At 55.6% G+C, this 24,568-nt stretch overlaps 10 protein-coding genes across 10 annotated transcripts; 4 read left to right on the plus strand and 6 right to left on the minus strand.

The window, feature by feature from the left end:
• Nucleotides 1-155: 155 nt before the first annotated feature.
• PUNSTDRAFT_140090 (uncharacterized protein) lies at nucleotides 156-3,080 on the plus strand (the record flags this gene model as incomplete). Its single annotated transcript, XM_007378436.1, has 5 exons — nucleotides 156-220; nucleotides 277-836; nucleotides 891-2,503; nucleotides 2,561-2,644; nucleotides 2,703-3,080. 5 exons carry the CDS (start codon nucleotides 156-158, stop codon nucleotides 2,943-2,945), a joined length of 2,565 nt encoding a protein of 854 aa, XP_007378498.1. The 3' UTR covers nucleotides 2,946-3,080.
• Nucleotides 3,081-3,846: 766 nt separating this feature from the next.
• PUNSTDRAFT_48531 (uncharacterized protein) lies at nucleotides 3,847-7,769 on the minus strand. The gene is made up of 3 exons (XM_007378437.1): nucleotides 7,702-7,769; nucleotides 7,571-7,645; nucleotides 3,847-7,517 (listed from the first exon to the last, which is right to left on the minus strand). Exon 3 carries the CDS (start codon nucleotides 6,429-6,431, stop codon nucleotides 4,797-4,799), a length of 1,635 nt encoding a protein of 544 aa, XP_007378499.1. The 5' UTR covers nucleotides 6,432-7,517; nucleotides 7,571-7,645; nucleotides 7,702-7,769; the 3' UTR covers nucleotides 3,847-4,796.
• A 609-nt stretch (nucleotides 7,770-8,378) lies between these two features.
• On the minus strand, nucleotides 8,379-12,282 carry PUNSTDRAFT_94735 (WD40 repeat-like protein). The gene is made up of 6 exons (XM_007378438.1): nucleotides 11,976-12,282; nucleotides 11,740-11,907; nucleotides 11,176-11,688; nucleotides 10,468-11,124; nucleotides 9,951-10,403; nucleotides 8,379-9,898 (listed from the first exon to the last, which is right to left on the minus strand). Exons 1-6 carry the CDS (start codon nucleotides 12,243-12,245, stop codon nucleotides 9,350-9,352), a joined length of 2,610 nt encoding a protein of 869 aa, XP_007378500.1. The 5' UTR covers nucleotides 12,246-12,282; the 3' UTR covers nucleotides 8,379-9,349.
• Nucleotides 12,283-12,472: 190 nt separating this feature from the next.
• PUNSTDRAFT_57454 (uncharacterized protein) lies at nucleotides 12,473-12,894 on the plus strand (the record flags this gene model as incomplete). Its single annotated transcript, XM_007378439.1, has 3 exons — nucleotides 12,473-12,546; nucleotides 12,617-12,655; nucleotides 12,714-12,894. 3 exons carry the CDS (start codon nucleotides 12,473-12,475, stop codon nucleotides 12,892-12,894), a joined length of 294 nt encoding a protein of 97 aa, XP_007378501.1.
• A 392-nt stretch (nucleotides 12,895-13,286) lies between these two features.
• Nucleotides 13,287-13,567, minus strand: PUNSTDRAFT_59610 (DUF1909-domain-containing protein; the record flags this gene model as incomplete). The annotated part of the gene is made up of 2 exons (XM_007378440.1): nucleotides 13,287-13,376; nucleotides 13,445-13,567. Coding segments are annotated over 2 exons (213 nt in total), but the record flags the coding sequence as incomplete, so codon positions are not given.
• A 281-nt stretch (nucleotides 13,568-13,848) lies between these two features.
• On the plus strand, nucleotides 13,849-18,941 carry PUNSTDRAFT_129265 (uncharacterized protein; the record flags this gene model as incomplete). The annotated part of the gene is made up of 14 exons (XM_007378441.1): nucleotides 13,849-14,054; nucleotides 14,117-14,259; nucleotides 14,342-14,547; nucleotides 14,610-15,147; nucleotides 15,204-16,057; nucleotides 16,110-16,324; nucleotides 16,388-16,539; nucleotides 16,595-16,938; nucleotides 16,993-17,123; nucleotides 17,178-17,351; nucleotides 17,401-17,822; nucleotides 17,879-18,034; nucleotides 18,095-18,228; nucleotides 18,279-18,941. 14 exons carry the CDS (start codon nucleotides 13,849-13,851, stop codon nucleotides 18,939-18,941), a joined length of 4,338 nt encoding a protein of 1,445 aa, XP_007378503.1.
• A 114-nt stretch (nucleotides 18,942-19,055) lies between these two features.
• On the minus strand, nucleotides 19,056-20,618 carry PUNSTDRAFT_58100 (uncharacterized protein; the record flags this gene model as incomplete). The annotated part of the gene is made up of 7 exons (XM_007378442.1): nucleotides 19,056-19,319; nucleotides 19,392-19,845; nucleotides 19,905-19,965; nucleotides 20,023-20,313; nucleotides 20,367-20,381; nucleotides 20,441-20,472; nucleotides 20,533-20,618. 7 exons carry the CDS (start codon nucleotides 20,616-20,618, stop codon nucleotides 19,056-19,058), a joined length of 1,203 nt encoding a protein of 400 aa, XP_007378504.1.
• Nucleotides 20,619-21,156: 538 nt separating this feature from the next.
• Nucleotides 21,157-21,715, plus strand: PUNSTDRAFT_41121 (uncharacterized protein; the record flags this gene model as incomplete). Its single annotated transcript, XM_007378443.1, has 2 exons — nucleotides 21,157-21,327; nucleotides 21,407-21,715. The coding sequence occupies 2 exons, from the start codon at nucleotides 21,157-21,159 to the stop codon at nucleotides 21,713-21,715; spliced, it is 480 nt and encodes a 159-aa protein (XP_007378505.1).
• Nucleotides 21,716-22,331: 616 nt separating this feature from the next.
• PUNSTDRAFT_57419 (uncharacterized protein) lies at nucleotides 22,332-23,183 on the minus strand (the record flags this gene model as incomplete). Its single annotated transcript, XM_007378444.1, has 5 exons — nucleotides 22,332-22,433; nucleotides 22,492-22,630; nucleotides 22,684-22,825; nucleotides 22,885-22,962; nucleotides 23,045-23,183. 5 exons carry the CDS (start codon nucleotides 23,181-23,183, stop codon nucleotides 22,332-22,334), a joined length of 600 nt encoding a protein of 199 aa, XP_007378506.1.
• A 541-nt stretch (nucleotides 23,184-23,724) lies between these two features.
• On the minus strand, nucleotides 23,725-24,202 carry PUNSTDRAFT_57943 (peptidyl-tRNA hydrolase; the record flags this gene model as incomplete). Its single annotated transcript, XM_007378445.1, has 4 exons — nucleotides 23,725-23,774; nucleotides 23,836-23,990; nucleotides 24,048-24,073; nucleotides 24,122-24,202. The coding sequence occupies 4 exons, from the start codon at nucleotides 24,200-24,202 to the stop codon at nucleotides 23,725-23,727; spliced, it is 312 nt and encodes a 103-aa protein (XP_007378507.1).
• Nucleotides 24,203-24,568: the final 366 nt, after the last annotated feature.

The raw sequence follows: 24,568 nt of genomic DNA on the forward strand, positions 1-24,568 counted from the left end.
TTCGTTCAATTCGGTGGAAAGTAGTAGTGAGCTGATTTGGTGGTCAAGGACAACGAGGTAGACGCCACGGCCAGATCCAGTGACCAGGACGTGAAAGCCAGAATATTGCGGTGCACCGCTCGTTCATCCACACCAACCCCCTCCGCTTTTCTTACATGCTTTTTGACGCCGATTCAGAACCGAGTCTCAAGGCATGGCTCACTAGAACACTCGAGCCAATGTGCGTGCATATACGACAGAAAACAGAGCCGGCCAACTGATGTCTTTGTGCTGTAGCTGCGACGCCGATCCCGGCGCGCTTTCTGACTATGTCCTCGCGCTGCTAAAGCACAATCTCTCCGAGGCGGAGCTGAGAAGAGAGCTGAGCGCGCAGCTCGAGGAGTTCCTCGAAAAAGGCGCGTGCATGCCACTTCGTGATCGTGTTCCAAAGCTCACAAGCGGACTCGTAGATGGCCCGCCGTTCATCGACTCGCTCTTCAAGGCCCTCCATACTAAGTCCTATATTCCATACGCAGCCGCAGAGCCCCCGTCCAGTGACGTAGGCATCCCCATCCCTTTGGACGACTTCCTTACCTCGACGTCTTCGAGCTCGATACCGACGTCACCGGGCGGAGGGCGGCGGAAACGCTCGTTGGAAGACGATGGTCCACATCCACCTGCAAAAGGGCCGCGGATAAACAACGAAGGCCAGTTCTCCAGATACGGGAATGGGAGAGGCACGGGCGCCTGGGATGGCGGGCGAGGGGGCTACCCAAACGGCGGAATGGGCATGGGAAATGGGCGAGGGTCGTATCGGCCTCAAGATGGGAACAGGCCCATGTGCAGAGACTACCACAGTGCGTCATACATCTTAGCTGTATTCTGCACTACTAACCCGCGAACTTCTCTAGTAAAGGGTTACTGCGCCCGTGGTGCGATGTGCAAATACAGTCACGGCGACGAAGCCATCGTTCCACCGCCTATGATAGCGCCCACCTCCATGCCCTACATACCCATGGGCACGAACGGCAGCTTCAATGATGGCTACGACCCGCATAATGCCCGTATCGACATGTCCGAGGCAGGCCGCCGCGGCCAGGTGATGGGACCGGGCGCGTTTTACCGCACGCCCCGCGCGCCGATAATTCGGCGCGAACAAAACGATGACGGGAGCGGCGCGGCCGTGTCAGGCGAGCTGCCGGTCATACAAGACCTCACTCCGCAGGATCAGGTGCTTGAAGCAGGGGAAGCTGGGCATCAACATCGATCGAGACCCATCCAACCGTATAGTGCACCGCACGGGCGTGTACCACCGGGACATATGAATGGAGCGGCTCCTATGGGACACATGCCAGGGCAGATACCGATGGACGTCGACATGTCCGTCGCAGCGGGGATGCCCCATATGATGGGACCTATGTTCCCTGGCCCAATTCCATTCCGCAGCGCCATGCGGCAGGGCACCTTTGCCGGCCCCGCTGCCTCGTTTTCCTCTGACCCGTCCGACACTATACACCAAGAACCGCATTCGGGCCAAGCTGGCGGCCGCCCCGAGCGCCGTCAGGATAAGACACTCGTCGTCGAAAAGATCCCGCAGGACAAGCTCTCGATCGAGTCCGTCACGTCCTGGTTCAAGCGTTTCGGCACGGTCACAAACGTCGCGATCGACGCGCGGGGCGGGAAGGCGCTTGTCAGTTTCAGCGAGCACGAGAGCGCAAGGGAGGCGTGGAAAGCGGAGGAAGCGGTTTTTGGGAATCGGTTCGTGAAGGTGTTCTGGCACCGACCGATGAAGGGGCACGGGGAGGCGGGCAACAAGGCGTTGGCCGCGAGCGCCCCGCTCGTTGCAAATCTCAATAAGCCTGCGCTCACCCCTTCAAACTCGGGAGATGTCCCTATGGGCGATGCGACGACGAAAACTGCGGCGTCGACGCCAGTCAAGAAGGCGCCAGTATCTGCGACCGCCTCTGCGCTGGCTGCGAAGCAGAAGTTGCTCGAGCAGCAGATTGCGGAGCAGAAGCAACTCATGCAAAGCATCGAGAGCGCAAGCACTCCGCAGGAGAAGAAGGAGATCATGGCGCGGCTGCGGAAGCTGGCGGAGGAGATGAAGACGGTATCGTCCACACCCGCGTCCTCGACACCGAGCGCGAAAGAGAAGCTCGAGAAACCGAAGTTGGGCAAGGAGCTGGAGGGCGCTGCGTCTCCCTCTGCATCCCAGGCGGAAACCTCGAAGGAAGGCGGAGGTGGAGAGACAACCGAGGATTTGAAGGCCCAACTTGCTCGCCTGAAGGCCGAGGCTGCCTCTCTGGGCATCTCCGATACCGTCGACGTGTCGACCCCACCACCTTATGGATCGACGTCGTATAGGCCCTACAGGGGACGTGGACGCGGCGCTGCGAGAGGCTATTATCGAGCAGCGTCAAGAGGGGGACCTCCGAGGAGCTTGAAGCTTGATAACCGACCAAAGAAGCTGCTGGTGAAGGGCGTGAAGGAAGAGGGCGTGCAGGCGGTGAGGGACTGGTACGAGGTATGCTACAATCCCGCATTGTACTCGGGCAGACTAAGCTGACATGGATTTGCTTAGACCACTGGTCAAGTTGACAACGTCGAAACCCTGGACAGCGGAGATTTGCTTGTCTCTTTCAGGAGCCGGAGCGCCGCTGAGCAAGTGAGTGCTTATGCATGTCTGTTGAAACGAAACCAATTTATTGATGTTTTGTCACCAGGGTCTCGCCAAAGGCAGCCATATCCCAACTGTCGGGGCTGTCCAAATATCATGGCACGCGCCGCAGGCTCCCTCCGCCGCTAGCAGAGTCGCTTCAAGTATGTCTACATCCACAGTAGGCGAGGCATCCCTGGAACACGTCGTACGAGAACCATCACCGGAGCGGGAGCCTCAGCACGAGCTTGAAGAGGAGGCGAACAGAGGGTGGGGCGACGACGATAACGAAGGGATGGGCATGTTCTAAAGCCATGCTCGGCACTTGGTGACGATACTGGCATGTGTTCGATCTTATTGCATTGTAATACTCTGCGTCCTAGATGAGGTCAAGAACATATTTTGGCGACGGACAAGGGAAATAATCAACCCTGTCCGGCAGCATTCGAGCCTGTCAACGTGAATGCAGCTTCTAAGTCCTCCGTGACGCGATGCGATCTCGGCGCAGTATGATAACGAACAAAATATGCAGTATTTGCGGATCTCGTTTAGAATCCCGCGTGAGCTATGGTCAAATTATCAACGCTCATCTGGACAAGCTCCTTGACCGCAACATGACTCTCAGCTGGCCACAGGTCATGGGGCTTTCTACATTTTACCTCTTGTGCACCGAGAGTTCGAACACCTCGCATGTCTGCCGCCGTGGTCTCGAGTGTCCCGTCCTGCGTCTTATTGAGCGGTAAGGGTTTCCAAAGCTCAAGGATGTCCATCTCAGTAGCCATTGTCGGTTCTCCGAGCCACACCGCATTAAGAGAGACATCAAGACCGCTTATGAGCTCAAGCGAAAGAGAATTGCTGTCCGTACTGTAAGCAGCTAAGTGGAGTGCCATAAAGAGGGGGGGCCTGAAACCATCCATGGCTTGCGTAAACTCTGCTGTAAATACTCTGATGCTTATATAGCTCGAGGACTTATCTTCTTGTTGCATAGCGCGTTTCAACGTAGGATGTATAGTGCAGCATGTTTATCCTCGCTCTGCCGCAAAGGTAAGGCTCGCGGCAATCGCCGAACGCCTTGAGGGAATAACAGCCAATCGCAGAATTGCGGAGCGCTAAAATGCCTCTCGCCTATAAAACCGGCTTGCTGTGCTATCACCGAGCCCCGTTGCTCCCTCTCTCCCTCCTTCACGCAGCTCTCTCTCATCCATCCCTCTCTTCGACAGTCGGTCGACCTTCTGTTATACCTTCACTATCTCTTGGCTCTTCAAATATGCAGTCTAGGACCCTCCAGGCCATCGTACACAGGAACTTTTACCTCGACTACCTCCAGGCTGGGAACAACTGCGCACCGTCGTGGTGAACGATCCTGAGACCTCCCCTTCCCTTTCGACATCCTCAACTGTGCTCATCAAACTCAGCGCCGCTTCGGGCCGGCCATCCGATGCCAATGTCATCGCCGTTGTTAGCGACAGGCGCTATTCAGCCCCAGTAATAGCTGTCTACGACGTCCGGGGGCTTGCGTCTCGGCACTCAGCCTCACGGACCTTCCCCCTCGCCGCAAACCCTCTGCCCAGCGTGATGCCACGTATCGCTCTCACGGTCGATGGCGCCATATGCTTTCATATCAGATGGTGATGGCCCTCACCCTGGCTCGGGGAACGAGTGCTTTGACTCGGGGATTTCTGGAACGGACCTTGCTGCTTTGGGAGGGCAGTTGCGAAGGCCGAGTACACGTCCGTGCGCCTGACCGTTTCTTCAACCGACGGGATGGCCGGGGGCTATGACTATCATCGCCATAGGACCTGCTCATAGGACCTGCTGAAGGAAAAGTTGCTGTGGACGCATTGACTCAAGTGTCCTTCTACTGGATCATCGAGGAGCTAGCAGAGTGCTCCGAATTCGGGAGGGTTGAACTCCCCGCAGGGTCTCAGTAGATAATCAGGGGCTCACTACCGGAAGCGACAGCCTGTAGCAGATACAAGAATAAAGAGCTAAGACGCTTTCTGACACCGGGGTTGCAGCATTCCACATCAGCAATGCTAAATGCAGACGAGAAGGGGCCGGTGAAGAGTGATGGGACGATGAGGCACGTTTCAATATCGCCCAATGTGTCTACAATACGTCCAAGCGTCGTAGTGCAATAGATGTGTGTGGGTGCGGATCGTCATAGCTCGCTGGATCCAGCATACGAAATCTCCGCATCGTCCTCCACGACGAATGTGCCGAATTCATACTCGTCCTCCGATCCTGGTTCCTGAGGCGGAGAACTGGAAACCCCCTGCACGCGCCGACTCGACCGGCCGCCTGCGATACCCAGAGCCCCACGGCGCGCTGGTCGGTTCGCGAACAGAGGGCCACCGGCTCTGTTCGGTGCCTGCGACAACAAACTCTCGCGATATATCTGGGTCTGCTGGTAGCTCGGCGAAGCCTGGGTCTCGTCAGCCTCTTCCAGGAACTGACGATCGCCTTCGCTTTCGACAAGGAAGTCGTCGAGGGACGAGCCTTCGCTCACTTCGTCGCCGGAATGGTCCGCCTCCACCTCGACCCACGGGTTGATCTTGGCGAGCTCAGCAGTATCCTGCACTTTTCTCTTCTTCCGCTTCGCTTTCGGGGCTTCGGGGCTCTGGGAAGGTAAGCGTCGAAGCCGCCGTTGTGAAGGAGGTGGCATCTCCGACGGCGATGAACCTAGTAATCCTGGGCTCTCGAGCACTTTTGCCCGCCGCTTTCCGGCAGCTCGTAGGGGCAATGAGGATTCGAACGGCACTGGCGACTCGATTTCGGGCCTTCCGGAGATTCTCGCAGGTATATCCGGAGGTGCCATATCTCCTTTGACCGCCTTCGAGCGTTTCGGGGACATGTTGGAGGTAAATCCTGGCCCATTCGGTCGCTGCGGGGATCGTAGTGGTGCGGGCGCGTTGACTACAGCTTCATCTTCAGAGTCCTCTAGCAGCCAGCTGATGTCATCATGTTCGTGGGATGCCGACCGTTCACGATGCGAAGCTGGAGTCGACGGTCCCGCCGGAGATGAAGGTGGCATATCTTCGGCAGTTGGTGATGGTTCGGGGGATCTCGACCTGCTGGCGCTGGTGGATCTGCTCTTGGAAGGTCGAAGGGACGTGGGCAAATGACGTTTGTCGGGTGTCGTTAATATCTTCCGGCGAGGGGAACCTGAGTCACTCGCGGGCGAGGATCGTACGCCATCGGATGGATCCAAGTCGATGAACGACCTATCAACCGCGATCTTTCTGGATGGAACCGGCGAGGTGCGAGATTGAACACGTTGAGCAGGCAATGAGAACGCTTTGAGGGCTGTATTGAAAGTAGTCAACCCTCGTTCAATGTCTACATCATCGGAGTCGTCCTCGACGACACGGGGCAGCTCCTTGCCATCCGGTACCGCTAGTTTCTTGTTCTTTTTCCGTGGTGCGGTAACCTTGGCTTTGCTTGCTTTCTGTGCTACGCCTTCGGACCGCACACTGTCCGTCCGCCGCTTCTGTGATTTCTTCGCCCCGACAGGTGTCGACACAGTCCTACGCAACGATCGCAAGCCCTCTTCAATCTCTTTATCCGTGTCATCGTCGACGCCACCGTCTGGGTCAAACTCTTCCGGTTGCTTGCGTTTCTTCGTTTGTTTGACGATGAGGTCCTTGACCGAGACAAAGCCGGACGCTGCGCCAGCAGGAAGGTCAACTCCGACATGGCTTTTCTTCTTCCTCTTGTTCTCGAGGGCACGAATGAAGCCTTCTTCCTTCTGCTTGGCCCTCCGAGCCTGGGGCCGTTCATATTCCTCGATCTCCATGACCTTCTCCTCCGGTACCGGCTTGATGCTCTCCGGGATGAGACGCTCAACGTCCGCATACAGTTCTAGCTGTTCTGAACGAACGATGGAATCCTGCACAGCTGCATATTGTTCTTTGGCCTTGTCCCAGTTGGATTCCTCGCGACCCTCCGCGAGAAGGACGTGCACGTATCCGTCGCGCTTTCGTCCTGTCCGACCAATGCGTTGCAACTATTAGGACACGTCAGATTATCGTCGTCCTTCGAAGAATTGGTTTACCATGCGAATCGGAGTCTTCTGAGCATCATAGCAAACGATCATGTCGATTTCGCCAATATCTAATCCTTCTTCTCCGATCGAGGTGCATACAAGGACGTTCCATTCTCCTTTCTTAAAGCGTTCCATGACCTGCAACCCGTATCAGCTTCTGTATCGGCAGCGAAACTGTTCCTCACAGACATCCAGCTGCTTCTTCTGGGTGTATCCGCTCTTGCCTTTCTTATCCGTGCTCTGTCCTATGAACGGCGTCGCTCGGATAAGCGGATTTTCTCGGTTGAGCATTTCCACTATCTCATCCACGACTCCGCGGAAGGTGACAAACACCATGACTTTGGAATCGCTCTCCCCGCCTTCCCCGTCCGCCTGCTTGGCAAAATAGTCGATCAACAACGTCTGGAGCTTGACCATCTTCGGGTGCATCTCGAACCCTCGGTCGCGCTGTCCCTGAATGTCCTCCATTAGCGACACGAACGTCGGATCCTTCCGCAGCGTCGCCTGCGCCTTCTTCTGGCCCTCTTTACTCGAACCGTCCGCGACCTCTTTCAGGCAGCCATAGAACATTTCAGCGTTAGCCTCCACCTACGAGGCAGCAGCACTTTGAACGTCCCGCTCGCGTTGTCACAAGAACAAGTCCTTGCTTACAAGATATCCCATGGCGCGAGCCAGGGTGGACAGCTTCGCGAGGACAGGAAACGCCCACCTCAGCTGCTGTCCGTCTCGGCGTTTATGGATTTCTGCCATAGCCGCTTGAGGCCGATATGGATGCATGGTTGCGGGATCCACGGAGCCGTACATGATCCCGGCCTTGGTCACTTGCCTTATCAAGGGCTTGTCGAGGGTAACGTTAGCGTCGTGGATAAACAGCAGTGTACGGGGTTCACCTCCATCAGCTTCACCAACTTGTCTCGAATGCGAACTATGTCTCCGGTCATCCGAATGATGTGTTGTTTCAAGTGCTACGCGCTCAAGGTTGACCATACAATGGGCGGCAGCAAGTGGCCGTTCTACGTACCTTCTTGAACACGTACTGCTTCAGATCCATGCTTTCCTCGTTACGAATTTCGATGCGGCTGATGTGGAGAGCGTCGACTATGGCCTGCACGGCCTCGGGAGTGCGGCCCGGAGTCGCCGTAAGCGCGAGGAGACGGAAGTGGGGATTCTTGGCCATAAGGTACCGAACGCATTGAGCGTACGAATGATCTCCCGTGCCTCTGTGCGCCTCATCTAATTCCACAAAGTGAGTAGAAGCACGGTACAGCGCATGCTGTTTATTTACCGACGACAAGTAGAACCAGGTCGGTGGGGTCACAGGTGCCAGCGGCCAGGTCGTTCATGAGTGTTTGTGGCGTCATGTAGAACACCCGTCTTTCCTTATACTGAAATGAGTGTAAGGGATGGCATGCTACTGATAGACGGTGGCTGTAGAAACGTACCAGTTGTCTTCGCTTTGCTCGATTCACCTCCCCCGTCAATTCTGCCGCATGGCTGCCTGGGATTCCGCACACCTGATGAGATGCGTTCACTTGTTGATTTACGAGAGGTTTCGTCGGGGCCACGAAGAAGATTTTCCCGTCCGGGAACCAGCGCCAGACTATATGCAGGTTCAGTACTCCGACAGCCAGAGGCTGACGCCAATGACGCACAGTTCAGCATAACCACTCCGGCAATGAAAGTCTTTCCGAGACCTGTCGGCAACGCGACGAGCGTGTTCTCGAATAAGCAGTGCTGGACGATGTTGAATTGGTAGTCACGCTTAGGTCGGTTCAATGGATACACCCATGTCTGGGCTTCACTGATCTCGGGGCTGAGTTTCATAGGTGGTATGGGGCCTTCTGGAACAAACGGGGCAGGGAACTGTTCGAATTCGATATCCTCCTCGTCGATAGCCTCTTCGTCTTCCCTGTCATTGTCGGCGGAAGCATCGCTCTTTCCTTTCCCCTTCCCTCTCCCCTTATCCTGCCCCTCCTCGGATTTCCATCTCTTCCATCCCATCTTCGCGAACCTGCTGTGGTCCCATGTCTTGACCTTCCGTGATTCATGGCTGACACCAAAGTTGTTCCGCTGGTTCAAGCGAGATCGGGAAGGCCCTGCGTTCACAGAGCTGGGCGCTTTAAAGGTAGAAGACGTGGCAACGCCACCATCTAAGGTCGTCTGGACGGCGTTCCGAGAATTCGTGCGCGAAAAGCTTGGCCGGGCGGCTGGTGGTGCTTTGCCTCGGTACGCGTCTTCCACGATAGCGTCCAGTCTCTCTAGATCGGCCGAGTCCACGTAAAACGACATATCCACGTCGTCAGAGTCTAACTCAATAACGTCCTGTTGGCGAGGCGCATGCGCGGGGGCGATGGGACGGGAGGTCGCAGCAGCATTCTGGACGGGCGCGGCCTGCATGGCCTGGGCTTCCAAGATATCGACCTCCCTGAGGATCGCTGAGTCAAGATCATCGTCAAAGTATCCATCTGAGCTCATCGTCGCTGTCGTCGGGCAGACTTTCCAGAGAAGCGCCAGCCCACGGTTCGTGCGCACAAAGAAGGGGGACGCGAGTGAATGCAGAACGCCCGCAGACGCGAACGTTTCACTGCATCACACGATCCCACGTGATCTCAAAGGTCTCTCACGAAGTGATTCATGCATCTTTATGTAGTTGCTGTTACATAGGTCCACTATGACCGACCATACTTTGGTCTGAAATACGCAGGGGGGAGCCTCGCCAGAACATCCACTAACGGACGTTCCACCACGACCATCTCCCGCGGCCCAAAGAAGTCAAGCGCCAATATCGGCCTGTAATGCGTCACCACCTTGAAGTTCTGCTGCTGCTGGGAGATGTCGGCGATGACCATGCCAGCCTCGTTTGCTCCTCCTTTTTGTGCTCTCCTTCGTTTCCTGGAGAATCCGCCCCAGCCGGCCGGGCGGTCCAGCTGGACCTTGCATATCCACGTCGCGCCCCAGAACAGCGCGACCGCACCCTCCGTAGAAGCGGACGCAGGGTCAAAGGTAACGCCGATGACGGAGTCGTGAATGCCCGTAAAGCGTTTCGGGAGGGAGGCGCTCAGCTCGCGGGCCCAGTTGGGGAACTCGCGCGCGTCCACATCGTAGATTTGTATCGTGTTATTGGCGAGCGCCATGATCAGAGTTGTTGTTCTTGATGCAGAGGGGTTGAATGCCATAGCGTGTATGGGTTGGGGCATTGTTGGGACCACAGAATGGTGCTGGAAGACATCATGTCAGTAAGGAACAGATGATTCGGAATTGAATACCTACTTGTATGGAATCCAGGTTGAATATGTAAGTGCGACACCGGTCATCCGTGGTGGCAAGCCACTGCCCGTCCGTGCTAACACACATCCTCGAGACACTGATCCCGACAGCATCGTCGCCTGACGGAATCTGTTCCTCTTCATCGTCCTCCGAGCCTTCTCCATCGACGTCCATAGCAGCCTCGTGCCCACCCTGTTTGGTCCTCGCGGCTTTCCCTATGCCAACGTGCTCCATCCTGTGCTGTTCGAATCGTCGCACAACCCGAGGCCGTTCGGACGACAAATCGATGATCAAAATATATGCGCTCGTTGTCGACATGACGAGCTTCAGCGAGTCGGGCGTGAACACAAACGCCGTTCCACCAGTAGAAGGTGCAGCTCTCGACGTCGAAGGCAAAGACTCGACAAGAATGGCAGCAAAGTCGCGGACGCGCTTCGGTTTGAGGGTGCCGTCGTCCTGGAGAAAGTGAAGGATGGCCGCGTTAAAACTACTCCCTTCCGGAAGTATGCAGATGACAAACTGTAGAATGGAGCGCGAAGAGCTTCGTCTCGTAATGATCGGACACAACGATCCATCGACCATCTTGCGAAATCCCGCATGCCACGATGTTAGTGGTAAAGGCCAATTCCATCTCCAAAATCTTTTCCCAGCCACCGCGCTGGCCTTCAGGGTCGAAGCCATCGAGATACGCAGGATCTTCCTCGCTAGTTGAATTTTGAGGATGAACTCTCCAGATGGATACTCCGGACTCGCTAGCAGAAACAACCAGCCTGGCCAGCCTTGCCACGCAAACGGTCCGAGCGGAGTACGCCAACCTTCGATGATACGCGTCTTCGAACGTCGCCGTCACGCTCGTAGACAACGGATTGATGATCTTCGCCACAGACGTGCTCGGCGCCGAGGCGGCAGGTGTGAGTACCATGTTCATATCGAGACCACCGGAGACAAGAACTGGCGCGACGCCGACAGGGTACACGGGGCGATGCGACGGCGGTACGAGGGTATATGGCGGCCAGATGGCGAGCGCGCGTACATCGTGAGAGTGAAGGCGGCGAGAAACTGTGTGAACCCATTTTTGAGGCTGGTGCAGGAACGATGAGCCGGTTGAGGCGGTCCTGACTAAGGAGAACTGAGCGATTTTCTGGTCTACACCTGATGTATAGACGGTGCTGCCCTCCTATACGACCGCGTTCAGTAAGCCGATGGAGTATATACGGGAAATACGTACAGGGCTGATAGCCATACAGAGCACGTCCGCCCCATGAGCAGGGAAACTCTGTAGTTGCGTGCATGTCCTCGAGTCCCAAAATTTGACCATGCCCATAGAGTCCCCAGATATAATGGTTCCGTCCCCGAGCGTTTGCACGGCCCACACCAGCGTCCGCTCTCCCTTGATCTTGTCTGTGCCCATCCTGTCTACCACACGACCGGAGGCAAGGTCCCATTTCCGCAAGCTACTATCAGACCCACCCGCAACGAGCCACTCGTCTGCCCATTCATCCTCCTCCTCTTCATCATCACTGTCGGAGCCGTTTACGCTGTTCCGTTTTACGATGGGTGGACCCCATGCAAGGCTGAGTATGCGAGTTTTCACGCGGTCGAGTCGCCGATGGTGCTGTAAGGAGCCAAGTTCAAGCGATAGAATACGGATGGCACCGTCTTCGCATCCCAAGGCAAGCATTGTAGAACCAGGATTGACGGCCATGGACCAGATGGTTCCCCCTTGCGAGGACATAGTCCGCTATAGCCCCCATTCAGCACGGACAAACATAATGGCAAGGTAGGTTCGAACCAAAATGCTACCCGAGCTCATGTCCCATTCGATCACGTCTGTTCCCCCTCCAGCGGTGAATAACCTCAGCTCGGATGTGGTGGGCACATCTTCAGGTTTCGCGCGTTCCGGGTAGCGTAATGCAAGTGCAAGCGAATCCACCTTGGACGGTCGAGGACCAGGGAAAGTCTAGCAAAGCATTCCTCGTCCGTAAACCAGAAGTATGGGCATAAATGAAGGGTTGTCCGGTGACCTACCTTCCTCACTACCCATGCCTGCGGCGTCTCAACCTGTTGATCCCCCGTCCATTCGCACAGCTCAATATCACCATTCGCGCGGCCCACGACTAGAGTCCCGAAGTGATATCTCTCCCTCCATCGTGGTGCAGACGCCTTCTCTTTGCCTTTCGCACTGGGCGCAGGCAGAGGAAGCGGTGCGAAGCTGAGCGCCGTGATTGCAGCAGGCTGGAAGTCGACGAAGCGGCATCTGTGCACAGATATTGGCGTAGGTGCGCTTGTGTCTCCCATTTTTGTTGAGACTCCAGTAACTTGAGCAGCCCGAGGCACCAAAGCGGAGGAGTGGTATGCGAAGCCTGAACCAATCAGGGGATGACTTCACAAAATTTAGACGCCTGTGCCACAAGCGCGCTTCGGTCACGCTCCGCTCAAGTGCTTGCCTTCCAACTCGTCTATATACGACTTCGTCCTCGGTTCATTCTATCCTCAACCCCGGCAGGCTTTCCCTTAAAACAAACATGTCTTTTCTTGGTCGCGGAGCGGGACCCTCTGGCGGCATCAGCCCAGAGAAGATGGAAATGGCCGTTCAGGAGTGCGTACGCTGTCACCGCGCCCATGTAACCTCTCTGGCCACGGGGCACGAGCTTATTTTGGGCGTGCAGACTGGAAATGGTTACAGACATATTCAACCGCATTGTGACGTGAGTCCCTTCTTCTTTTGCAGTCTAGATTCGCCGCACCGCTAACACATGTACGTAGGTCGTGCCACGCTAAGTGCATCTCACCGCGGTACGCGGAGGGTGACTTGAACAAGGGCGAAAGCGTATGCATCGACCGCTGCGTGGCCAAGTACTTCGAGGTCAACAAAAAGGTCGGGGAGAAGCTGCAGACAGCAGGGGCGAATGCCCAGGCGTCGGGCACGTTCGGAGGCTCGTTATGAACGCTCTATCGCCTCTCGCATTCATACTCGGTGAGCCATTCAGACGTCGGTCTCGGAGGCAATGCAGTCATGTTCGCTAACTTACGTGTCGTGTGTAGGGACTGTCCGAACACGTATTCATTAGAGGAATGCACACGAGCACGAGAGAATGGAGAACTTGTATCGATATCAGTACGCACGCCTAATGCACACGCTGTCTAATGAACCTGCCCATTGCCCGGTGAAAGAAGCGAAGAAAAAAATTACAGGATACACAAGGCCGAACGGGAAGGGAAGCAACAGCAATGAATCGCTCTGTGGGTACAGCAAGGCGACATCGTCCGTCAGGACCGTTGCGCGCGGTCGATGGACCAGCGTTCAGTTTGTAGTTCGGTCGCGGGTGCGAGCGCTGACTACTTGGCGCCAGGGAAGCACTCTGCAGCCGTCTTGCCATGCTTGTCCTGAGCGTGCTGCTCGAGCGCCGGCAGCCGGGTGGTGGTCATCTACGCCGTCCGATGTGGCACATCCATCAATTCATGATACTCGACGAGACCGAAAAACGTGAGCGCACGAAGGGCTGTCTGCATGTCTGGCAGATGATATTCTTCGACGCCTCGTTCACCTTCAACTGGCTCTTGCCTCCCTTTGCGGCTTTGTCTTGGTTGCGCTCCCGCTTCTGCTGCGCTTTGGCCCCCTGAGCAGGATTGCGTGATCAGACAGGATATCCTGAGACGACCAGGAGGCGCGAAGAGAGATGTCAACGGACGTTGCCCATGCTGATGACTGTTAATGTAGACTGAACGCTGAGAATGAGTGAGGGCCGGGACTGAGGAGAGCAGAGACGCGAAGCTGTGCAGAATTTTGAGGAGGGCCGGAGAACCGCGCCACCCTGATTCTAGACTTGCATCCATCTTCGTTCGATATAACACGTCCTCGACACGCCCTTTACACGACCGAATCTGGGGGAATGCTTGGATGACCACGGTGCATCAGATAAACACGTCTCAGGACATCGTCCGCGCGCTCAGGGCACCAGTCGACCCGCCGAAGCCTGGCGGCCCATCCAAGATCGAAATCGCGCGAACCGCTTGGAATGATGGCTCCTTGAACTTCCCGCAGAAACGAGAGTTCTTACTGGAATATGTTCTCTCCCGCTTTCTGAAGGAGAAAAATGCTGAGGAGTACGAGGCTTAATTCCAGTTCAGAGCGGTCGTCCTGACTGAGACGCAATTTGGCATCGCAGGCACGAGTGTACGATGGATCCTAAATATTGGGCCCTGCTAGCAGATGTAGCTTCCATGCAAGAGGATACGTCCAGTTCCAATCAACATCATGTTCCTCCCTCGAAGTTCGCCTTCACGCCAATTTTGAACAAGATCCCTCTGGGTCCGATAGTTGCCTTCTTTCTGAGATCACTTTCCAACCCGCCGTTCAGCGATGAGACATCACAGCTGCTCTCGCTTTTTAGAAGGTGTTTTAGCTCTCTATGGCACCCTGCCTCGCCTCGAATGGGGCTCGACGTACTACTGGATTGCTTCGGCGCGTATCTGGATGTGCTTCGCGGTGTGCTTCAAAGAAGAACAGAACTTCCAGCCACTTTTCCTATTCACGATCTTACGAGAGTCGGTGGTATCATCGCAGGAACATATCGAACGTCGTTGTCGAACGCTTCGAGTAAGAAAAAAGTAGGTCCGTCTCGAGCACTCAGACCAAGTCGAAATCAATGCCGTTCACAGGTCTCCAGCACGTTCGTAGACCGTCACTTGCAAACATGGGTCGCATGCCTTGTACAGGAACCCATCGAAAATCGCGCGGGAAAATCGGAGGAGCATATTTACGAGGCTGGTGTGGAAACCCTCTTCGGCCTCGAGACGCTCCGGGACAAACAGCTTGTATCTACCCTGCAGGACCACCCCGCTTTCTTTGATCGCAGTTATCCGTCTTACCGTATCCTGCCTCGCCTCTTCAGTGCGTATGTTCAGGCTATTCGACGTCATCGCGGCGCGCTGTTTGGAGGGGGAAGTGCTACGGATGCGGCGGACAAAGAATCTCAGTGGAGGACCACGTCTCTGGCATTTCTCGACGCATCTAGACATATCCTGGCTTCGCTTGGAGGGGAAATGGATACCCTCGGATCCTGGCGCGTTGCCTCAGAGCTACTAGAGATTGTAGAGCGCGAAAACCTGTTCCGAACAAGCGACGATTCCGCGCCAATTTTTACCGCAATTGCTACGTGGGTGGTGGAAGGGCTCATTTCTGAGATAGGGCCGAATGGTGAGCATAGGTCATATCAATGCATATGCGTTGACATCAATGTATCACCTCACCAGGACGATCAGAGCACCAGGATGCGATCGTAGTTGCGCTAACGCACTTGGCCGGCATCGACCATGATATTGTTTCACCTCACCTGGCCACTATCTTGCCAGTTCTGCTCGCTGTACCCTCACCTCACCTTGCTTCCCGGAGCTCAGACAAAACACCTGACGAGCATGGCGCGGCATTATCGCTGCTAGCCGTACTTATTGACTTCCACACCCGATCTCGTACGATGCCTACCTATTTCCAAGCTCTACTTGAGTCAACAACCAGGTTGTTGGACACAAGCGACCTCTATACCACCACTTTGTCCTCCGTTGTCGTCAGCGCCGCACACCTCGATCTACTCGCCAAATCCACTACGACTTACTTGAATCCAGGTCAGGTCACCGACACCACGGAACAGCTCCTTAGATTCCTCCAACAGCAGTGGAGCGCGTATCCCTCCACAACAGGCGATATGGCCTCGGAGGACCCCATCGTCGCTGCGACCGCGATATCCGTCACCTGTAGACTGGCAGCGACCGTTTTGACCTCCCTCCCGCTCAAGTCTATCCTCCCCGACTCGCAAGCAGCGATAATCCAGATACTGCAGCAAGCACGGTCAAACTTCTTGGGTCCCGCGCTCAGTAAGGCGCTCAAGCACATCAACTCTGAGAAGAAGTCGAAGCGCTCAGAAGAAGCAAACGACGTCGGATGGAACATTGTGACCGCCGCACTCGTTCGGTTCCACTACACGTTGGCTATGTCCACCATTGGGCTTACGTGGGAAGTTGACGTGGGTGATAAAATCTGCACAAGGATGCGACGAGTTGTCGTCGCCCCGAAGGGAAAGCCAGCATCCTGTGAGGCCGAGGTCGAATGTGTGAGTGTGCATTCGTTGTCCCTTGGTGAGCAGGAGATGACGATGGTCCCAGGTTCGATACTTGTTTGCGCTGTGTGCAGCTAACAGGTTGGAAGATTCGTCGCAGCTGCTCGACGCCGTGCTTGATCATCTTGATCAGCCATCCAATGACTCCAACGCACTGGAGTGGAACGGCCTTTCGTGTCAGCTTGCCACGGCTCACGGTCCCTATCTTGCCCCGATTGCTCTTTTGCGCCTGATATTGGATAGGTGGCTGCCGCTGGTGGAGTGAGTCTTGTTGCTGGTAACCTGATGCGAGCTCTGATCCAAGGCTATTCTATTTTCCCTCAGGCTCCTTGCCACCGAGGAGCAGTTGAAACGTCTCATACAGTCCTGCATAACCATTCACTGCAACAGCGACGCAGAGCATGGAATCACGTCGCGAACCGTGCTCTCGGTCAGCCTTCGAACGGCGTCGATATGGGAACTGCCCAGATTGCGATGTGAGTGCATGTCAGTACTTTCTCCCCTGGCAAGATGAGTGAATCTGGACTTCAGCTGCGTTGCAGTCCGTATGCGAGGAGAAGACCGGCTTTTTCAGCGGGCTCAAGGAAGGTCCCTCCCTAGAACAGAGATTTACGGGTACTTCAACGATCAACAAAAAACAAGTCAGGACTGCTACGGCCGTGTTTCATATACTGCTATACGCCCCGGCAGAGTACCTGTCGCGACCCGCTCGGATCGAACTGGTGCAGAGGGCACTCGCTGCAGATTATGCTACGGGTTATCTATTGCTATCACGACATGATGACAAGGACATTCAGGACGAGTTCTTAACCCATTCGCTAATCTTCCGGTCGTTTGCTTCGTATGCCATGACCCAGTCAGATGAAGTTATGCAGGTGAGTCCGGTTGTTCCTTCTCCATCTATCCTAAACCTGACCTCTGAATCACAGCTTCCGAGCACCATAATCAAATATCTCATCAAACCGTCGTTTACCAAATTTCAGTCTTTCCATATGGCGCGGACTGAAGTCGTGAATGCGCACGCTTCCGCTACGCTGCAGATCGTGGAAAGCCAGATGACGTATGTATAGATACGCATGATTGCTTCCCGTTCTGATTATTCATGCACATGCAGAGCTCTGCTGCGACGATGCCAAGACGGAGACAGCGCGGATATGGAGCAAATAGTTCGGTATCTGATCCAGCATCAACCCGGCCAGGTGACCGATCAACTAGCACCCCCTACGATCTTCGAGGAGAGTTTGGTTCGCTTCATGGCCCTGACCAGTACGAAGTACGCTATCAGCAGGTGATAACAGACTCAACCCTTTCCCGTGTGTCTGCTGATGAAAATACAGAATGCCGGCGACGGTTGTCAATCTGTTCAAGGACTTGTACGATGCGAGACGGGCATTGTTGGAACCAAGAGTGCGAGACATCTCCACGATTGGTGCTCGCGTGCAATATTTGTCAGGGAGAAGCAAGCTGATACGTGCATGGGCGATCCTCAGCGCGTTTGAGCGGTGGCTTGGAAAGGATGCGGATGTACCTCGATCCGGAGCAGATTCCAGTTTGGCTGCGCTCCTCGCCCACGTCGTAATTTCGAAGACGGCGTTTCGTGAAGATGCTGCATTACATGCCGCCCTCGCGGAATACTGCTCAGCAGTCCTGGAGGTTGCAGTGGAGGAGATGCATAGCGCTCCGAAATCACACAGAAAAAGGTATATGGAGATTTTGCTTGCCATTTATGTCGCTCTGTACGAGTACAGCGATGCGTCAAGTAGGTCCAGTATCCTGTTGTCTTATTTCTATACTGACAACTCTTTGCCATACCAGATGGGTTGTTTGCTCCGATTTCCAAAGCCATCAATTCACTGTCCGTCGAGGAGTTCAATGCGGCTGCTCAGCTCATTGCCGAGGCTCTCGAATCACGAGCGCATCGGGAAGGTTTCGTTCATTTATCGCAGATCCTAGTTCGGGAAGCTCCTGAAGGTTCGTCGAGTCCTTCCGGTAGTGTTGTCTACGTTCCGCTTAGGCTTCTCCCCTCGGCAGGCACTATGCGACTGGTTCAAAACCATGTTTCGTCGTGTCTCGTGACGTTTATCAGTGACCCGGATTTCTGGCAAGGGCCAATTTCGCTTTCAGTCCAGGCGCTGAGATTGTTGTCGGCACAATGTTCGAACAAGGTTCGAGTTCATCCCGTCGATCAAGGATCACACTAACGCTACTCATCTAGCCGGCGTTCATCCGACAACAGGATATGGATGGCATCTGGGCATTCCTAGCCAAGTTCTTGCAGCCATCTGCTGAGCATCTCCCTACAACATGCGTGGACGTCTTCGAGGAGATTGTTTCGATCATCAACTCACTCATCCGTCTCCGGCGTGACTTAATAAACACTACTCTCCCCCACCTCGGTTTCGCTCTGCGGTTCCTCGTCTCGTCCCTCCGGAATGTCCGTCCGGAGCTGGGCCCTCGTCAAACGCGGATGGTGACAAACACCCTCCCCCGCTGGCTCAGCGTACCCGCGCGCCCTCTCGGTGTACCCGAAGCGGCTACGCTGGCTCGGCTCCTGACCGGGTTGACCGCGAAGACGATCCCGCGCAATCACCTCGGCTCGGGCGAAGACACGCAGCAAGCAAAGTCGATGGCTCACGCGTTCTCAAAACACGCGGTATACGTGATTCAGTCGTACATCGAAGTTCTCGACGACCCCTTGTGCGTGCTTAGGGCGGACATGCGCAAGGCATTGCAACCGGGCTTGTTCGCTCTGTGCGACATGACCAGCGAGCATATGCGGGACTCTCTCATGGTCTCGGCCCTGGACGCAAGCGGAAAGACGATCATGAAGGCACTTTGGAAAGAGTACGAAAAGCAACGCTACGTGGGCAAGGGATAGCATGTATCTTACATGGTCATCTGTTTCACTGTAATCATGGACACAAAAGTAGGAGCACGAAGCTGTATCGATCTCTAGTCTGCATATATGTATACGATAATAACTGATAATCAGCTACTTCGTTCTGCGCACGTAGACGTCCTTGTAGATGGACCCATTGGGCAGATCTTCCTTGATGGCAGGGGGTACGAACCCGGCCTGCTTTTTCTCCTCGGCCATCTGTCGGATGAGGTTGATGAAATCGTCGATAGCTTCCGGGGCAGTCTGGATATGGACCACGAGGCGAGACCCCCCGAGCTTGATGGGTTCAGGTAGCTGGGCTGCCCGGTCCGCGATCTCTCCGTAGTCGAGGCCCAAAGGGGAAGGATCGTAAAAGACCTGGTGAGAATTTAGCATTTGGGTTTCCCCCACAAAACACCCCCAAAAGGGGCGGCTATCGTTGGGGCGTACCATGCACGTCTCGGCCGGGCTGGTGATCTCCGCGCCGATCTGCTGTAAGCCCGCCTCGAGCTTCCGCGTCAGGGCGTGGACCTCGAGCAACCGCGGGAAGTTGTAGGTCAGGGCGTACGCCGCGGAACCGGACAGGATGCCGGTCTGGCGCATACCGCCGCCGAAGAGCTTGCGGAACCAGCGCGCCTTCCGGATGAAGTCCTTGGGACCGACGAGGCAAGAGCCGATGGGAGCCCCGAGGCCCTTGCTGAAGCAGAGGCTGACGGAGTCGAACGGGTCGCAAAGCTCCTTGATCGGTGTACCGGTCTCGGCGGCTACGTGCCAAATGCGAGCACCGTCGAGGTGCATTTTCAGTCCGACGCTGTGGACGTAGTCGGAGATGGCGATAACCTCCGATTGAGGTATTATTGTCCCATTCAGCGTGTTCTCGAGCTCGACGATGGAGGTAGGCGCACTGCAGAGAACAGTCAGCTCAAGTATTCACGTTGCATTGGCGGTACGGAGGAGGCTGACCAATGAACGTCCTGGCTGAGAACGATGTTCGCCTTGACATCTGCGAGGGTAAGGTGATGCCCTACGAACGTTTCAATATTGCCTCGTGTGATACCCGGCGGGATCCGGCGAAACGTACCGTTTGAGGGAGTGACGAGTGTCATCGCCGCGCCAGAGTGGAATGCGGTACCTCCAGCTTCATACTTGTTGATATGAGCACGGACGTCGCAAAGCACGGAGTAGGGCGGTTGCGTGAGCCACGTTCGGAGCGCAATCTGATTGGACATCGTTCCGGACGGCATAAACAAGGCAGCTTCCTTGCCGGTGAGCTTCGCCATGTGAGCTTCCAGAGAGAGAGTGGACGGTTCTTCGTAGACGTCGTCTCCCAAAGAGGCCAAGGCAGCGTAGGCATACATCTCCTTCGTCGGCACTTCCGGGGACACGTTGAAGACAACGATACAACTTGGGTCAAATTGGGCATACCAGTGATCGTATCGGCTGAATGTGTAGCGTAAGCTAGAGTTCGTCGGGTGCGCGTGTCAGGGCAAGGCACTCACAGATAAAGCACCGGGAAACTTCTTTCCTTTGCCTGGCTGAGGATCAGCGCGAATCCCAGAGGACCATGGCGCCGAGGACCGGGTCCGCTCACCGTTCATTGTCGGCAGTCTGGTCCTCGGTCAAGATATCGAACTTGACCTGCTCGGCGATCCGCTTCCGGTTGTCCTCGAGCGACATGGCAGTAAACCGTGCGCGAACTACGAACGAGGCAAGACGTGGAACGTCGTGGGCACAAGTCCGACCAAGCCGAGCGAGCAGCATATAAAACTGTGCCGCAGGAAGATAGAGGTCATGCTTTGTGTATCTGAGATTAGATGACCATTAGCAATCGCCCTGCCTTCGAGCGGGCGCGTGGCCGTGCAGATCCGGCTGAAGGGTTGCACCCATGCCGGGGTACGGCACACGGCGGGAGCTTCGCTGTCCTCAGCTGGCCAAGAACGGAGTTCGTGCTCCATCCTCCTCCGCTGCAGCGGCCAGGCGGGGCTCTCTCGCCGTGCCATATTCCGTGCTGGCATACGTTGGCTTGCGCGATCAAATCGGGCGTCGAACTCACGCACGGCGGTATTTTATCCAGTAGAAATCGGATGTCACGTTGCTTTCCGGTACTCCGGCCAGAACATATATATTCTGAATTCTTTTCGCGTGCCCTTGTTAAGCTCTACGGTTGTCCTTTGACACAGCACTCCCATCGACTCGTCTGCGGCTCATCCTGCCCATGGATCTACAGCTCCCGTTTTTTACCAGCCCAGACCTCGTCTCGGACCCGCTCCCACCGTCCAATCATCTCTGGCTCGTCTGGTACTACGCCCCGACCGCCCTGCCCAAGCACTGGGCACTCATCCTCACCTACGAGGCCGACGACGAGTCCTTTGGAACGTCCTACCAGGTACGGGTCAATTTTCTTGAGCAGCCTTTCCAGAAAATTCTAATACGATCGGACGTATCGATGGCTCTGGCTTAATCAGGTCGAGGAGGCCGGCACCAAGCTGGTGTACAGGAAGGATCGCGGGGTGCCGCTTCAAGGGCCCCACGGCATCGCCGCGTACGACGACCGCCTGCTACTGGGCATGATCTCAGATCGCGTCCTCCAGTCGCTCGACGAATATTGCGAGACGGCGACATCGATGATCAACGAGTGCAACGAGCAACGAGACGTTGCACAGCATCTCAACTCAGTCGACTGGTGCCTGCTGCTCATCCGCTGCCTGGAGGACTCGCGATTCATCCCGCGCGGCGCGCTCGAGGCCGCAGAGGGTTGCCCCCGGGTCGAATAGATAGGCCGCTCCGGCGGCGTTGATGGCGCGCGGACGGACGTCCGCGGGCGAGCGGCGGGGGGTCACGTTCACCACCCCCACGTCTCAGCGGTTCAATCCGCGACGGCGATGTCGGTCGCTCGGCGGCGAATCAACGGTTCGATTCTCCAACCTAACGACGGGGGCGGGGGAAGGGTCCTGCGAGGCCGTCGTCGACGGAGTGCGCATGGGAGATAGGGCGATACGGACACGTGTTTGGATGGAGAAGATCTACTTTAATATGCTGCGGCATCGCAGGGCCTATCATACACACTAGACCAAGCGATTTAGTAATGGGGGCTGTCGATCGAACGAGACGGGGCGTACATAGGATGATTACTGGCAGGCGTGGGGCTGGGCCCCCACCGAATACATTACATTGATTGTAAACTTCTGTGGTCTCTCCGCTTCCGTGCTCTCTATTTACTGGAACACTTTCTTTCTATCTCTGACGTCCTTGAACTCCTGCGAACGGTAGGTCAGAAGTGCGCCTGTCGTTCCAAAAACGCGACCGGTCTCACCTGTTTCTTGTCCTCCAACTCGGATTCCCTGGATCATGTGGGTTCAGCGGCAGTTCAACGGCCGAGCCAGTTGGGACTTACTTAGCGTTCAAGATTGAAAGATACAGCGTCCAGAAGATGCCGCAAGTGGACTGGAAGGGGACGCGATAGGGCAAGGGCATGAAGCGGAAGTTGACGAGCTGGGTGAAACAGCGCGTCAATGCCGTGGTTCCCACACTACAAATGAGCTCGACGGACCTGGGCAAGCGGCCAAACCTGCCAGTTGGCGATGACGGCAGGTCCAAACATATCCTTGTATTTGTCCTTGATTTGCGCGAAGTTCCGGCCTTCCATGATGCCCATCGAGCCAATAAAGGCGGTCAGACCGATGGGAGCCCTGCCAAGAAGTCAACGACGCAAGTTTGGTCGGAATTCAGCATGGTTACGAACATGATAATTTGGTCGGCGGCAACACGCTTTCCTAGGGCCTTGATGCTGACTGCGCCTGCCTTGCCGCCGGAGTCGTTAGGCATGATGGCTCGGAGGGGGAAACGACGTTCTAGGATGGTGTTCCACTTGCCAATGAGCGGTCCTGAACATAGCAAAGCCACAATTAGAGCAGCTAGGGATTCTCCGTACGACCCAACGCACCCATGGCAAAACCGAAAACGAAGAAGCGCGCCGTACGCGCGAAATCATAACGCATCGACTCTTCCGAACGCCTGCCTGCTCTCTTCCCGCTCTGAGGTGGCCACGTCAGATCATGATACGCGACGCGATACGGACGCGACTCCGTTGGAAACTAGGAAACTCACTACCTGCGTCGCCAACTGTGCTACTGCATCCCCTACGGAGTTCAGGATCCCGTTGGTGACCGAGAGCGTTGCGTAAGGTCTATGGTCAAAGGACTGCTGGTAAACGCGCATAAGGTTCATCGCTGGCGCAGACATGTTCGAAAATTCCAGAAATTGCGTGGGGTATAGATAACAGAACGAATGTCGGGGATGAGGTCGGTTGTTGTCGTTTGCTGTCTAAGTCGTTGCTGTCTGATCTGGTCGAATTGGAGTGTTTTGAGATATATGCGCTCTAGCTGAAGGATATAAAGGACACTGTACTCCACAACAGGTGCATCGCAGGTGGAGAGCAGAGGCAAACGGTGACGTAGAAGCACGTGGAACAGTTGAGAAGCCCGTACGGCCTGTACAGCCACCCGCGAATCGAGGGATTCCTCGGCGATGCGAGCGTAGCACCACACCTTCGTCAGTGCAAGCCATTCAATTCCAAGTAGGTCGCGCCTTCGTCAGAGACAGCTGCGTTGGGTTATATATGAGATTTCCCAATCTTTTGCTACGTAACTCATGACATCGCGAGCAACAAGATCTCGATGTGCGTGGTGCGACCCCGAAATCATGCATCGTCTAGCTCTCATCACATGCATCCGCAGTCAAACGAGGGGACGAAGCATGTACAGCTACCGGGTCCGATACACCCTCAAAGCAGTCGAAGTTTCCCTGTAACCCGGTTGACGAGCTCCACAGGACCTGGTGACGATCACGGATGGTCAGCGGTCGGCAGAGTTGGGGTTCATCGTCAAGCACTCACCAGGGCCGATACCAAGAACGGTACGCGTTCCTGCAGCGACTTCCGTCCGACCTGCGTCGTGGATGGCACGCGCGCAGAGATTGAGGCTCTTCGCCATGGCTTCGAGCTCTTCTAGCTGCTCCTCCGAGTTCGCTTTAAGCGCTATCTTCGCTTGGCTGTTCAAGAGTGTTTATCAGGACAAGAACGTCAAATTCATATTGCGGCGTACGAACCCCGTGCGTTCCCAATGCGCCACAAGCTGGTACCCCGTTTAACGCTCATGTAAGCTGCACTACGACCAGCGCACCTTGGGGTTCTTCTTGACCAAAGCCTTGTAGCACGCCAGAGTGGCATGGCTACATTGTGCAGCGATTTTGCCGGGAGTCATTCCTAAGTCCGTACGGACAACAAGTACCTAACCAGAAAGCGTATATTCAGCATCATTGCCTCTCAGCTGGACCGAACGATGACTTACGAGTTTGCAAGGCTCGGTCCATCCAGGATTCACCGAGGAAAGATCTCCATCGGCAGCCTCTTCTTCCTCCTCCTCACTGTCTTCGTTCTCTACCGGTGCTTTCTCTGGGGCATTTGCGGCTGAGGCGCCCGCGGTAGGTTCAGTCTTGGTTTTGGGCAGCTGGCGACGCCCGAGATGATAGCCTAGAGTCCAAGTACATACTAGCAAAGTCAATCCAGTGGTGACTGTCCTAGCATGACGCTCAATCAAAGCTGCCTACACGATTACGCGAGCATAATA

The sequence above is a fragment of the Punctularia strigosozonata genome, assembly GCF_000264995.1.
Source record: "Punctularia strigosozonata HHB-11173 SS5 unplaced genomic scaffold PUNSTscaffold_1, whole genome shotgun sequence".
Classification (NCBI taxonomy): domain Eukaryota; kingdom Fungi; phylum Basidiomycota; class Agaricomycetes; order Corticiales; family Punctulariaceae; genus Punctularia; species Punctularia strigosozonata.